Source organism: Trichosurus vulpecula, chromosome 1 (genome assembly GCF_011100635.1).
Source record: "Trichosurus vulpecula isolate mTriVul1 chromosome 1, mTriVul1.pri, whole genome shotgun sequence".
Classification (NCBI taxonomy): Eukaryota; Metazoa; Chordata; class Mammalia; order Diprotodontia; family Phalangeridae; genus Trichosurus; species Trichosurus vulpecula.
Genome location: NC_050573.1, coordinates 68,589,260 through 68,604,289, shown reverse-complemented (window position 1 = coordinate 68,604,289; position 15,030 = coordinate 68,589,260). Strand labels below are relative to the sequence as shown.

General features: G+C 42.0%; 1 protein-coding gene and 1 non-coding gene across 2 annotated transcripts; one reads left to right on the top strand and one right to left on the bottom strand.

Annotated features, from left to right (window-relative positions):
• Positions 1 to 38: 38 nt before the first annotated feature.
• Positions 39 to 111, bottom strand: TRNAR-ACG. Its single transcript has one exon. It is a non-coding gene; the product is annotated as a tRNA-Arg (tRNA).
• An 829-nt stretch (positions 112 to 940) lies between these two features.
• Positions 941 to 5,666, top strand: LOC118831441 (60S ribosomal protein L28-like). Its single transcript, XM_036738830.1, has 3 exons — positions 941 to 1,064; positions 1,161 to 1,241; positions 5,149 to 5,666. Exons 1-3 carry the CDS (start codon positions 941 to 943, stop codon positions 5,664 to 5,666), a joined length of 723 nt encoding a protein of 240 aa, XP_036594725.1.
• Positions 5,667 to 15,030: the final 9,364 nt, after the last annotated feature.

The following is a 15,030-nucleotide window of genomic DNA, read 5'->3' as shown; positions in this document are numbered from 1 at the left end:
TTTATGCCGCTGAAAGTTACTTTTAGGAAAAGTGAGGCCGAGCCAGCCAGGATTCGAACCTAGAATCTTCTGATCCGTAGTCAGACGCGTTATCCGTTGCGCCACTGGCCCTTGCCTGAAGACTAAACTGTCGCGTAAACTGAATGAAGTTAAGCCGAGTTCTTTTTGCAAGTAATCGTATTGTGGTCTTGAGTGTTCTCTCCCTGACCTGGAGTTCCTAAATGGGGCGAGAGGCCACGCTGAGCCGCTGCCACCTCAACATTCAGTCTGGTTGCTGCAGGAACTGCCCAAGAATATTCTTTGATCTCTGTGTGCCTAGGGCCATTTCTCTCCTGAGGATCCAGTCTGAGCACTTTGTGGGATCGTCCCCTTTCTTCCTTTCTAACCGGCTGGGAGGTGGGGGTGGGCGTGGGGTGTGAGAGGAGATGAGTAACAGCAGCGAAATTCCCAGTCCAGGTATCCCCAATCTTTCACACTCAGGTTTACATGTAGTTCCGCAGCGCAAAAGGAAGGGAGCTCGCAGGGCTGAAGGGGCTGTCCGGGAAAATGGGAGTTTTTCCTGCCCTTTGTTTTGCTGCGGGGGGCGGGGGGGGGGGGGGGAGAAAAGAAAGCAGGTAAAAAAAAAAAGGCAGTGGTTCCCCGAATAGGAACTTGAACCCTGGACCCTCAGCTTAAAAGTCTGATGCTCTACCGACTTAGCTATCCGGGCCCACGAAGGCGCCCTACTTCGAACATCTCACAAGAAAATCGCCTAGGTGGCTTTCTCCTTTTGTCTCTTTCTCTTTAGAGCGAGGAGAAAACTTCTGAGAAGCTTGCTCCTGGCAAGCAGCCTTAGCCTGGAACTTGTTCTAGGCTGCTGACAAACAAACACATTTGCCGGCTTCGGGACAAGAGGCTGTCCTTTTAGTAAGAAAACCTAAAGGCTCCCCTGGATGGCCAGATGCGGAGGTTCCGCGGCCAGAAACGCCAAGGAACACTCTGGGCTGCCCACGCCTCGCTTTCTCCTTTTGGCGCAGATGCCCGCCGAGATTTCCTGGGACTCCAATCTCTTAGTTTAACGGATGGCTTGCTTTGAAATTGGAAAAGTTCTGGTGTCCTGGCTCGCTCCAAGTCCAGCCTTCCCCAGCGCCTCGTCTCGTCCTTCTCATGTCCTAGCCTAGGCGAGCGGACTCAGCTTCTGGGGCGAGGGACCGGGGGTGCCGGAGAGGAGGGGCTGGGGGACAAGACGACGGTGGGGGGACGTGGGGAAGAATCAGGATGCGATAAGGAAGTGGAGCGGAAATCACCTTAGGCCTGGAGAAGAGGATGAGAGTTGATATTCGAATTCTGCTGTTTACTTGACAGCCGAACGGTCACGGGTGGCGATTGTTTAAAAAAAAAAAAAAAAAAACAAAACAGGAGTTTGGACTAGACGGTCCTTCCTATCTCTAGCTCCTGTGATCTCTTTCAGGACAGAGGGAAGAGTATTTCAGCATCGGCTCTGGGTATGTTTAACAATTCATGACATTTGCAGGAACATCAAAGTCGAGTACTAGGGCTACACACCCTTCCAAAACCCTCGCCAGAACCTCTCTCCCTGGGTCTCTCATTCTCTATAACTCCTCCCCTACTTAGCAAAAACAAACGAACGAATAGAAATTCCACCCACATTTGGAGCCTTCACCTGTCTTCTTGTTCTCTTCTAAATTCACTCATCTGGCTTATGACTACACCACTCGAAACTACACTCTCTAAAATCACTGATGATCTCTTTAATTACCAAATATAAATGATGGTTTTCTCATTCTTCTTGGCCTTCCTGCAGTCTGACACTGTCAACCCACTCTGACCCCACGTGCGTTTTCACGACAGAGCTCTTAGTTCTTCTCTTAGCTATCTAAGCATCCCCTTTCAGTCCGCTTCCTGAGTTTCTAGATGCTTCCAAGGACTTTAGTATAGATGTGCCACCACCACCCCCAGATTCTTTTCTGAACCCTATTCTTCTCTTTCATCACTCTCTAACCTGAAGAACTCATCAGTTTGCATAGATCCAATTACCATCCACATTCTCATGAATTCATCAATCCCCCTCTAGTGTTTTTCAGATGTGGTTGGCTTCCACAACCTGAACCAACTACTAACAGAAATTATTAACTGGATATTCCTTAAACGGTCTCAAACTCAGAATACGCAACACAGAACTCAATATCTTTCCCACCCAAACCTACCCTCTTCTAAACTTTCTCTTATCACTGAGGGCAGCACGATCCTTCCAGTCATGGAAGTTTTCAAGTGTCATCCTCCAGTCCTCACTCAAACTCACCCCATTTAGCCAATCCAGTTGCAAAACATTACTTTTTCTATCTCCACAGGATCTCTGAAGTTAAACTTCTTCTTCTCCAAGCATATAGCCATCACCCATCGAGGACTCACCTCTTTTTGGCTGGTCTCCTGCATTAGCTTTCAAAGTGATCTTCTTCCTTCAAGTCTCTCCCCACTCCAATCTATCTTTTACATTCCCTGAAGTGATTTTTCTAAATCCTAAATCTGACTATATCATCACTCTCTCTCACTTCCCTAATCAATAAACCATAGTGGTTCTCTGTTACACTTGTGATAAAATATAAGCTCTTTTGGGCACTCAAAACTGTTCACAAACTAGCTCCTTACCTCTCCAGAGTACTCCATGTTTTTTTCTATGCTTTTGCACTTGTTTTCTCCATGTCTGGAATGTTCTTCCACCCTACGTCCACCTCCTAAAATCACTGTTTTTCTTCAAGACTCACTTCAAGTGCCACCTTGTATTTGACTTGTATAAGTCTTATATAGAACTATATTGCCTCCTTTAGAGTATAAGCTCCTTTCATCTTTGAATTCTCAGAATTTCAGTGTCTGGCGCTTAGTAAGTACTTAAATCAGAGAGTCAACCTGGGGACTGTGAAATTTGATAGCTTAACGGCTGTGTTTCGATTCCTTTCTGTACCTATTGGTATTATTTTAAGCCTTTAAAAGCACTAATTTGAGGGAGGTGGTCTATAGACTTCCCCAGACTTCGAAAGGGATCTATAACATGAAGAAGATTTAAGAATTCCTGACTTTAAAATATCTTGATTAATTGCTGGTTTACACTCCCATGCAAATCTAGTTTTCTATCACACAAGCTAATACTGGAAACATTCGGCAACCCTAACAACGGCATTCTAGGATGATAATAAAAAAATTTCAATGGAAGGACACCATTTGGGATTCCTGGTCAGAAGCATCGTTTTTTCTCTGTCATCCTTTACCTTGAGGAGCGTCTACTTGAAGATTTCACGGTTGGCCTCCCAGCCTGCTCTTACTTTCTGGCTAAGCCCTAACTGAACGTCTCTCGGTGATGCGGATCTCCAATCCCCCAAAGTGTTCATGTCAGAAATTGTTTACACCTTTTTCTGTAGACTGAAATGTCTGAGTCCTCTCTGAAATGCTTTTGTTCATTAGAGACTCCAGTGTATTCTATTTATTTTAAAGAAATTTCCCTTGAATGACAGTAAATGTTATCACTGGTTTTTGTTGTTGTTTTGAGGTTGTTTGTTTCTTTGGTTGGTTGGGGTTTTTTTTGTTTGTTTGTTTTGTTTTGTTTTTTTGCCACCAACTATTTCGTGGAGGATCGCCTTTTTCCAAATAAAAGAATGAATGAATGAATAGTAGATAAATGAATAAATAAATAGGAGGACGAGCTTATTAAGCCTTCCAAGTCCTTTCCTCTGGTATCTTGCCACTCCTCCGTCGCAGTTTTCCCGCTTGGGTGGTGTGGGCAGAAGGCTCGCAGCAAATGCTATCAGAAGGGATCCACAGACAGCGGAGGGGACATTTTATCTTGCTAAGCAAGGAGGGGGAGGAAGAAGAAAAAGAAAGAAAAACCTTGTTTCTTGGGGCCGGAAGCAGAAGAACAAAAACACAACATTCTTTGTATTCAGTCTGGAAACTGACCCTACATGCAGCTTGGGAGTGGCTTCTGTCTCGTTTTACACACGTAAGATCCTGGGATCTCCAGGAGCAGAGCGAACACTCTCACTCGGGCCCTCAAGTCTTGCTAGGACTCCCTACGGCAGTTTAGGATCCGCAACCCTCGGAAAAGCCTGGAGGGAAGGGCTGGAGGAAATCAGCCAGACTGAGAAGAAATCTCACAGATACAGGCGCAGCAGTCTCCTGCCTGCCTGCCTGCCTGTTTGATGCGATCTGTTGAAACAGGGCTCGGGCTTTGAAGAAGCGTAGGGAAAGCTTCCAAGGTGATTGACCAGGATTAAGAGAATCTTCATTAGTCCCCAAACCTCGTAAACTGGACTGGGGCAGGTGACACCAGATAGGGTTCAGGAAGGTGTTTAAAGGCCAGAATGAGCTGGCACCAGGATAAGAAGTGAGGAGATGGAATCCAACCATTCAATTTAAAAAGCATTTTATTAGGCGCTAGGTCTAAGGAGGAACAGAGAGCGCTAGGAGCGTGCTTTCTACTAGGAAGGATATAGTGGGGGGAAGTGGTTGTCAACCTACTATAATTTGAGGAGGGAAGCAGCGCTTGCCACTCGCAGGATACTTAAAGGCTTTCCAAAGGAAATGGCATCGAAACCTAAGGGAAATTTAGAATTAAATGGAATTATCTGGAATGATGCAAGGATACTACATCAATCCTCAACCTCCCTCCAGGCTTCATGTTTTATAGTTTCACCTCCTAGGCGAGACGGATTTAAGAGACAAGTTTCTTTGAGCCGACAGAGTTTGGTGCTTGTAAATACCCCAACCCCTTCTCCTCCCGTCTCGTCCTAGGCAGGGAAGAGGAATAAGAATTCGAGAGAAGGGCAGCTGCGATTATAGCGAATCATCTAGGATCTCTAGAGTCATATATGGAATCATCGTCTCTAACTGGCTATGCCCAGAGCAGGGCAGCTCAATGGAGGTTAGGTGCGGAAGGGGTGCTTAGCAACCTGGCGGCTGGAACTGGGGGCTTTGCTGGATTGGGAGAATGTGTTCTACTGACTACTGAATATTCCTATCTAGAAAACGTGAGCAGCATAGTCATTTGTCCCCACCCCTAAATCCCGTAACTCCATGAAAAATACAGTGCTCGTTTCAAGCCGGACAATAAACGAGAGGCAAGCATTTATGATTTCTTGGTTTACTTTTATTCAGCAAAACATCAGGAATACACCCTCCACAGTGTAAGGTTCTTCATTAAGATAAGGGATGACTGGCGCTTTCCGTCTCCGGGAGTCGCCGCGAGTGCAGCCCCCACCAAGTCGGCCCACGTGCAGTGGACGGTCCTTCGCGGCTGCTCCAGCTTCCTCATTAAGCGCAACAAACTGACGTACAGCACCGAGACCAACAACCTCAAGGCCCGAAACTCGTTCCGCTACAACGGGCTGATCCACCGGAAGACGGTGGGCATCCAGCCGGCCGCAGACGGCAAGGGCATAGTGGTGGTGCTGAAGCGGAGGGCAGGGCAGAGGAAGCCTGCCACTTCCTACGTGAGGACCGCAATCAACAAAAATGCCCGGGCCACCCTCAACAGCGTCCGGCACCTCACCCGCAAGACTAAATACCGGAAAGATCTCCGCGTGGCCGCTCTACGCTGGGCCAGCGCCGTCCTTCGAAGCCAGAAGCCAGTGGTGGTGAAGAATAAGGGAACCCGCTCACTCGAGAGCACCTAAGGTGCCAGGCCTGCCTTTGGCTAATAAAGTCAGACTGCCCCCCCCAAAAAAAAGATAAGGGGTGACTGTCTTTACTCCTCTACCCCTTGTGTGCTCTCCCAATTTCTTCTTGAAGGCAAGTTTTCTCTGCCTCTTGTAATTCAAGATTATCCCCAAAGAAGAGGAAGGACAGCCAGGAAATATCCCAGTCTTTTGTACCATCGTACTTTGGGTTTTTAGAATGTGATATTTTGAGCCTCACGCCATGGTCTGATGTGTCCAATCTTACAGACTCACTGGGTCTAATCTCTGGGATGACTCAAGAGATCACCATTTATTTCTTTGAATTTTTTAGTATTTTCAACCAGTGCTTATTCTGGGAAATCTCTGAATATAGTTTATATATAGTTCTTGTCTAGGTTTCCATAAATGTGCACAACAGGTATCCCCAAACACTTAAACTAATAAACATACATTGCTTACAAGACAGCCTCCATTTCGCCCTCAGAAATTGCAGATGGTGCAAAGGTACTGAGAACCATGTAAACGACGAAAAAACACACAAACAATTCATAATCACCCCACACAATTCTCCCTTAGTGAGTTCTGCCCTAAAGTCCTCTTAATTCAGTGTAACCTTTTGGCCTGGAGTTGTGAGCTTGGGGTCCACTTGGGGTCACTAGGCATCTCTGGATTTATTGAATAGTGCAATTATGTAGTGCACTTTGGGGAAACACTTCAGATATCACTTCAGTAGATGTTTAAGTATGGCTTGAGGGTGGAATGGGGGAGAGAATTGAGACCAGAGATCAACTAGGAGAGTATTGTAATAGTCCAGGTGAGAAGTAACAAGGTCCTAAAAGAGAGGCCAAGTGAACATAGAGAAGGGACAGATGTGAGAGATGTTGTGGAAATAGAAATGACAATCAGCAATTTATTAGATACGTCGGATTAGAGAATGTGAAGAATAGGGATTGGTTCTGATTTGCAAACCTGTGTATCTGGAAGGATGCTGGCACCCTTAGCAGAAATAGGAATATTTGGAAGAAAGAAGGTTAGGTTGGGGGAGAGTGTCGAGGGGGGAGGAATGCTAGGTTCTGTTTTGGACATACTGAGTTTATGATACTTCAGGGACATTCAGTTGGAAATGTCCATCAAGTAATTGATGATGTAGGACTGGAGGATGGGAAAGACTAGGGCTAGAGATATATGTATCTACATATATAGAGATATGTGGATAGAGACATAGACTTAGACACAGACATATAGATATAGATGTAGATATAGATATAGATAGGGATATGAATATAGATATGGATATGTGTCTCCATAGTGATGATATTTAAACCAATGTTAACTGATGAAGTCCTCAAGAAAAGAGTAGAAAGAAGAGAGAACAGGACCCCACACAGTCTTGGTGTATTCCCACAATTAGGGGGCAAGATAGGAAAGATGATCCAGCAAAGGTTACTGTGAATGGTTAATAGTCATTCTTTTGTGATATAGATTTTCATCCCTTCCCATTCAAGTATAGGGAAAACAAGCAGGGTAGGCTGGAGTGTGTTCTAGTGTCTGGTTCCTGAGGGTCCTCAACAAACCCCAGGCATGAGAGACTTTTACTAAATACTATGCCCCCCAAAAAGAAACCTAATCAACTCAGTGGAACTGAATGGAGGAGAGTTGGCATATTCCCTGCGTGAAAGTTGAAAATAAGAATGACTTTGAAGATTTCTCCAAGGAAAAATCTTTCTTCCTGTTCTTAGGCAAACTGAGATAGGCAACTTCATTTGTTGCCTCCACTTTCCCTTCTCATGCAGTCTTCTAAACCCTCTGCAATATAGCTTCTGACCACACCATTCAACCAAAATGGCAGTTTCCAAAGTCACCAATGATTCCTTAATTGTCTAGTATAACCACCATTTCTCAAACTGCCCAATCAGTAGACTCCTGTAGCTCCCTATTACTTCTAGGATCAAACATAAGCTTCTCTATTTGGGAGTTCGGATCATTTCATGACCTGCCTTCCTTCTACCTTTCCAGTCTACTTAAGCATTGTGAGTTTCTTTCAAGACTCATTTCAAGTGCCATCTTTTGCATGAGGCTCTTCCTTTTGTCCCCAGTTACTGAGGTCTTCCTCTCCAAGGTCACCTTGTTTTTTATATGTATGTCTCATATTTCTATTAATAATGCTAACAATGTAAATTAAACTTAAAAGTGAGTTCACACCTTGTGGGAAGAGCCTATTGTTAAGCATTTGCAAGCACATCCCTGTAATTTGTTGTCTCCCCCGCTAAAATGTAAATTCCTTCAGGACAGGTATTTTCACTCTTGACTTTGTTTTCTCAGAACAGAGCTATAGCACAGTACCTGGCTCACAACAAGCACCTAAATTAATGATTCTTTACCTAGGGCACCTGAACTTTATTTTTTTTTAAGTGAATAACCATATTTCCATTTATACGTTTTCCTTTATAATATAGTGCATTTTATATTATGTATTTAAAAACACTAACTTTAATAAAGGTCCATAGACTTCACCTGACTTCCAAAGGGGTCTGCGACATAAAAAAAAAAGGTTATGAACCCCTGACTTAAAAGTTTGTTGGTTGATTGTTGAATTCCATTACCACTTCCAGCAAAATGAGCCATATGTGTTAATCCCAGAGGCATTCAGTACTGGGAAGGGTAACCCACACCTTTTCCCTTGCATGAGATGTGAGATTCCTCTTCCAAGACTGGAAGACTGGTCATTTTTCTCAGCCTTTGCCCTTTGCCTTTATGGTTGGTCTAGTCTAGTGAATACACACTCCAGTAGGACACTTCGGTTTTGACTGGCATCCCCTCTCTGCCTCCTCAGGTTTCACTGGGCACTGACTTCATTTTGTGCTTGAGTTACAATTGCTGTAGATGAATAATTTCCAAGAGTCTCTAAGTTGAAACAATTGACAGGTTTGTGGATAGACTGAAATGGCAGCCTTTCTTGGATACTTTTACTTGACTTATGATACTGAATAGGCCAGGACTCCTTCATCTCTTAAACTTCCAGTCAACAACAGTTGATCTCTGGTCTCAATTCTTTTGCAGAAGATCTATCTTTTGTGTGTGTGTGTGTGTGTGTGTGTGTGTGTGTGTGTGTGTGTGTGTGTGTGTAAATAAGAGGAGAAGGTTAGAACACCTTTAGTACTTGTTCTTGTCATCTGATTTCTTTCCCCTAGTATCTTCCTATCCTTGGTTCAAGGCAGAAACCAATAGGAATGAGAGAGAGGCCTTTTGGACAGCAGAGGGAAGAATTTCTGAAGGAAGGAAGGAGGGTGAGAAGGATGGAGGGAGGGAGAAAAAGAGAAGGAAAATAAAGAAATTATCATTACATTTTTTGTTACATCATTCATTTTTGAACACATCCCTCTTCCCTCTCCTGTCCATTTTTCCCCCCAGAGGGGACAAAAGCAGTTGAAAACTGAGCAATATGTCAACCATGTTTTACAATAGGTGCAGTATTCTAAGCCCATAATCCAGGATAGGGATAAATTTTGTTTTAGCCCAGGTACTGGTTAGAACGATTTAATTGATAGTAGTTACTAAATTCCTAATAAGTCAGATAAAAAGTAAAGGAAGCAGCATCATTTAAAAAAGGAACTTCTTAATTGAGCCCCAGCCTCCAAATCCTAACCCCTAGACCACCAGGGTGACTTGCACCAGCATTACTATTTCATATAATCACATCCTATTATGTATAAAGCTTATTGCCTGTCCCTTTTTTTTTTTAATGTTTCCTGTTGGAACAATCTATTCTTCTGGTCCTAAATTCTTTCAGATATCTCCATCTATACATGCCCGCATTTGTCAATCTGTATATTTATCCATCTAATCAAGCACCACGCATTGATTAAATGCCTACTTTATAGTTGGGCCCTCCAGATCCAAAAAGGAAAATCAAACAGTCTCCTCCCTCAAAGAACTTACATCCCAGCCAAAGAAACAAAAGGTGCACAGAAGACCATAGGCACAATATGGACAACACAATTCCCACGGAGGGAAGGGGCAGACACCTGCAGGCAGAAGGATCCCAGAACGTTGTCTTTTAACAACAAAGATCTCTCCCTTACCTTCTCTCATCCACAGTAGAATCTGGCACTTCAGAGGCTCCTGAAAAGGATTTGAGCATTCCAGAAGCTCAGGGGAGTACTTTGGGTGGACTGCAGACTGGCAGAAACACAACAATGTGTAGTACTCAATATGGAAACTGAGCTTGGAGACAGATTGGGAGCAGCTCCTGTCCTGTTATACACACGATTTGAACCATAGGTCTCCAGGAGCCGGGCAAACACTCACTCACTTGGCCCCTTGGTGCTAGAAGTCCTTGGGCAGTTAGCCTAGGCTGCCTGGAGAGTGCACTCCAGAGGAGACTCCAGTGATGAGTCTTCAAGTTTGTGCTCCTTCATTCCACGTGGTGCAGTAGCAAATCTCTGCAGAAACCTTGCTATAAAATCCTGCTTTTCCCATTTACCACTTCTGTAACCATAGACAAACACTTCCCTTCCTTGCTTCATTTTCTCCAGCTGTAAATGGGACAGAATGACCAGGGCTTAACCTCAGAGGTTTATCTTGAGGACTGAATGAGGTAAGGTAAAGTTCTTTGCAAACTTTAAGCCCTATGTGAATGCCATATTTTTTCATTACTGTTAGTTCCATGAGGATCAATATTTCATAAGAGATTCATGTAATTCATTTAACTTCTCTTTCAGTTTCTTGATCTATGAAGTCAGAAAGCAGTAATTTTACTATTGATTTTACAGTATTGCTGGGAGGAATGGATTTTTTGGAACTGGTAGCACTATGTATGTGGGAGCTGTTACTGCAGGGCAGGCAATTTTGAATATCTTATTTGACAAGACTGTAGGAATTTTGAAGTCTTGTCTCTACTGTTTATAGCCCTCACAGCCAGTGCTCTGAACTCCTACCTCACCTAAAAATGTCAGCCCATGTTTCTTCTTCCTCATTACCAAATAGGATTACCAGGTTATACAATAAATACATCCTTGAATAAATGGAGCCATGAATGCCTTGGCATCAAATATATCTTTATTGATTTCCTACTATATGTAGGGTGCATAAACCTCCAAAGGACTTAGGGACATTCAATAGGCCTTAAAGAATTATTGTGAGTAAATTGAGACCTACCATTCCTCTCCCTGCCTAAGCTCAGATCTCTCCTGGCTATTCCAGAGTGTCTGCCAAGAAAGCTTAGGTCAGGGGTGGGGAACCTGTGGTCTCGAGGACACATGTGGCCTTCTAGGTCCTTGGGTTCAGTCTTTTGACTGAGTTCAAGTTTTACAGAACTAATTAAGGAGATTTGTTCTGTGAAGTTTAGATTCAGTCAGAGGGCCACACTTGAGGACCTAGAGGGCCACATGTGGCCTCCAGGGAACAGGCTCCCCACCCCTGGCTTAGGTGGTTTGGACCACTAGATAGCAGAAATTTGAGAAGAGTCTCCTTTTGGGGACTTCTTCTTGGTTGCCATGGCACAAAGTATTAGCTTGGCAATGGAGGACCTGGAGAATGGGAAATAAATCTTATCTTTCTGCAGAAACTGCTTTTATCATATTCTTAAGTGTTTTCTGTTCAAAATCCTGTTAGTTTAAAGCAATGGCAAAAATGAATTCAGAGAAATATGGTATTGAAGAAAAAAATTATTGCTATACTCTGCTGTAATTAGGTTCCATGCCTTCAGACATGTCTCTTTGACAAGATATTGAGGGGAGGAGCGGGGGTTGGGATTTTTAAAAATATTTAACTAATAAGTTTTCTTAAAAAATTTTTTTTTAATCTGTTCCTTCCACTATCCCTCACTGAAGAATTAAAAAAAAAAACTTACCACATAAGGGCAGCTAGTTGGCAAAGTAGATAGAGCACCAGCCCTGGGGTCAAGTAGATCTGAGTTCAAATTTGTCCTCAGGCACATATTAGCTGTGTGACCCTGGGCAAGTCACTTAGCCCCAATTGCCTCCCCCTCCCAAAAAAAGATCCCTCAATATGTATCTATATACTCAGTGAAACAAATTCCCACATTAGACACACACACACACACACACACACACACACACACACACACACATACACACATATATCTTCCTCCATTTTAAGCTTATCATCTCTCTGTCAGGAGGTGAGTAGTATGTTTCACCTCCATTTATTGTGTTCTAAAGTCTTAAAGTTCTATAAAGTCTACAAAGCTCTAAAGTCTTTCATTGTATACTTTGTTCTGTTTCAGTTTATAAAAGTCTTCCCAGTATCCTCTGAAGTTATCCATTTCACTCATTTTATGGCACAATAATATTCCATTGTATGCATATACTAAATTTTGCTTTACCATTTCCCAAAAGGAAGACAACCCCTTAGTTTCAGTTTCTGGGCTATTATGAAAAAGAGCTGCTATAAACATCTAGATCCTTTTTCCTCTTTCTTTGATTTCTTTGAAATATAGGCCTAGTGGTGGTATAGCTGGGTCAAAGGGAATGTATGCTTTTGCTAACTTTCTAGGCATAGTTCCAAATTGCTTTCCATGATGGCTATATCCATTCACAGCCTCTCCAATACCTGTCATTTTCTTCTTTTGTCATGTTTGTCAGTCTGATAGCTATGAGGTGGAACCTCAGAGCCACTTCACTTTATAATTGTCTAATTATTAGTGATTTAGAGCATTTTATGAGTATCAGTAGCTTAGATTTCTTCCTTTAAAAACCATCTGTTCATATCTTTTGACCATTTATCTGCTGGTGAATGACTCTTGGGCATAAGAAGAGAGAAATGTATGCCCTAAGTTGAGGTACAGAAATCCATGATTATGGAAGTATTGGGGTGAGAGGCAGACCAGGGGCACATGACAGGCAGAAGAAAGAGAGAGTGGTACTGTGAAAAATAGCCTTCCTTATGGTTCAGAGCACAATAAATTGAAGAGAGGGGGAGGTGATATTAATAGTTTTTATCATCCTCAAATATAAGATGTCTTTATTGATTTCCTGCTGCATGTAGGGCACATAAACCTTGAGACAGACACAAGCTTACTTAGTTCCCTCATTGGTAAGAGTTGAAAATGGCTGGATATTCCTAACATTCTATGATTTTCTGAAAGTGACTTAATCATTTGAGATACCAGTATTCTGATGGAAATGTATATATGATGGCACTTTCCCAGAACACTTCCTTGTTTGTTACTAGGAACAATGTGGCATTTCTGACTCAGACTACACTGAAAAATCCTGTGAATATGGATGGGATTGGTTTCTTCAGAACTTCCTCCATAATTGCCAAATTTAATGGATTTTTCTCAATTCTTATATTTCTAGATATCTCTAAAGCCTTTGACACTTTTCATTACTCTTTTTTTCTTCTCTCTACATTTCTGTGACAATACTCTATCTTGATTCTCCTCCTAGATATATGACTACTCTTTCTCAGTATCCTTTGCTGGATCTTCATCCAGGTCATACACTAACTGTGGGTGTCCCATGGGGCTCTATCCTGAGCCATCTCTTCTCCCTCTATACTATTTCAATTGGTAATCTCATCAACTCCCTAGATTCAATTATTATTTCTATGCTGGTGATATTCTAATCTACTTATCTACCCCTAACCTCTCTCCTGACCTCTAGTCTCCCATCTCCAATTTGAATGTCCCATAGGCATCTTAAATTCTAAATGTCCAAAACCAAATTCATTATCTTTTCCCTAGAATTCTCTCTTCCTAACTTCCTTTTTACTGTGGAGGGCACCACCATCACCCTCCTAGTCACCCAGGCTCAAAACGTAGGTGTCATCCTTGATTTCTTTCTCCTCTCTGCTAGACCGATATCTTGTAATCTTTGCTGGGAGATCAGGTCTACTAAATTTGCTGTCCCTCTGGAGAAGATAAAATCTTCCCTTGTTGCACAAGGCAAGGACAGAGGACATTGGGACATGGCTCCAGTTAACTTAATGAAGATTAAAGATAACAAGCAGATGTCCCAGGGATTGCCCAGGGAAAAGATAACAACTTTTCTTTTAATTATTCCTTTAAACTAACTCAGAGGGGAAGCTGATTTCCTGAGTTTAACTCAAAGATATAGCAAGGTGGCTTTAGGCAGATGCAGACTAAATTATAAAAGTAATATAGAAAAAAATCAATGCCATTGTAGGGTCAATATAGTAGAAATCAATACAGAGTTCAATACAGAAATCAATACAGAAGAAACTAAAGGTAATATTAATTTAGATGTTTTAAGTTTGCTTTATCAAAGAGAAACAATAGTCACTTAACTTTCAGCATGTCCTTGAAAGATCATTTTTCTAAGATCATTCACATTTCCAAGATATATAGGGAACTGATTCAAATTTGTAAGATGAAAGCCATTCCCCAATTGGTAAATGAATAAAATGAAGGTATGAAGGTAAATGAAGGATATGAATAGGCAGTTTTCAAAGGAAGAAATCCAATGTACGGTAATTATGTAGAAATGCTCTCAATAGCTAATAATAATAGAAATGAAAATTAAAACAACTCTCAGGTTCCATTCCATACTAATCATATTGGCAAAGATGACAAAAGAGGAAAATGACAAATGTTGGGAGGAAAATAAATGCACCAGTGGATTGTTGGTTGAGCTGTGGATTAGTACAACCATTATAGAAAGCAATTTAAAACTATGGTGATTACTAAACTTGTGCATACTCTTTGACCCAATAATACTGCTACCAGGTTTATGACCCAAAGAGATCAAAGGAAGAAAAAAAGGACACATGTTAAAAAAAATTATAGCAGTTCTTTTGGGGTGGTAAAGAATTGTAAACTAGGGCAATACCCATCATTTGGAGAATGGTTGAATTAATAATAGTATATGACCATAATGGAATGCTATGGTATTGTCATAAGAAACTATGAAGAAGATAATTTCAAAGAAACCTGGGGAAGTTTGTATGACCTGAGAGAGTGAAGTGAGCAGAATCAGGATGTTGTTATTATGCAGTAACAACAACATTGTAAAGACAATTTTGAAAGACTCAAAAATTCTAATCAATGCAGAGGCCAACCATGACTTCAGAGGACCCATGATGAAACACAACATGCTAGCCACCTCCCTACCCAGAGGTGACAGAGTCAAGGTGGAGATTGAAGCATATATTTTGAAAGGCTTGTTTAATTCTGGGATTCATTTTGTTTGACTATGCATATTTGTTACAAGGGATTTGCTTTTTTCCCATTTTTTTTCCGTCGTAAGAGGTTGGTAGGAGAGAGAGAAAACTGATATTTGCTAATTGGATAAATAAAACAATTTAAAAGTAAAACCATTTCATCACTCTTTGACTACTTCTTCAAGGATTCCTCTTTCCAGCCTATCAAAACCAGTGT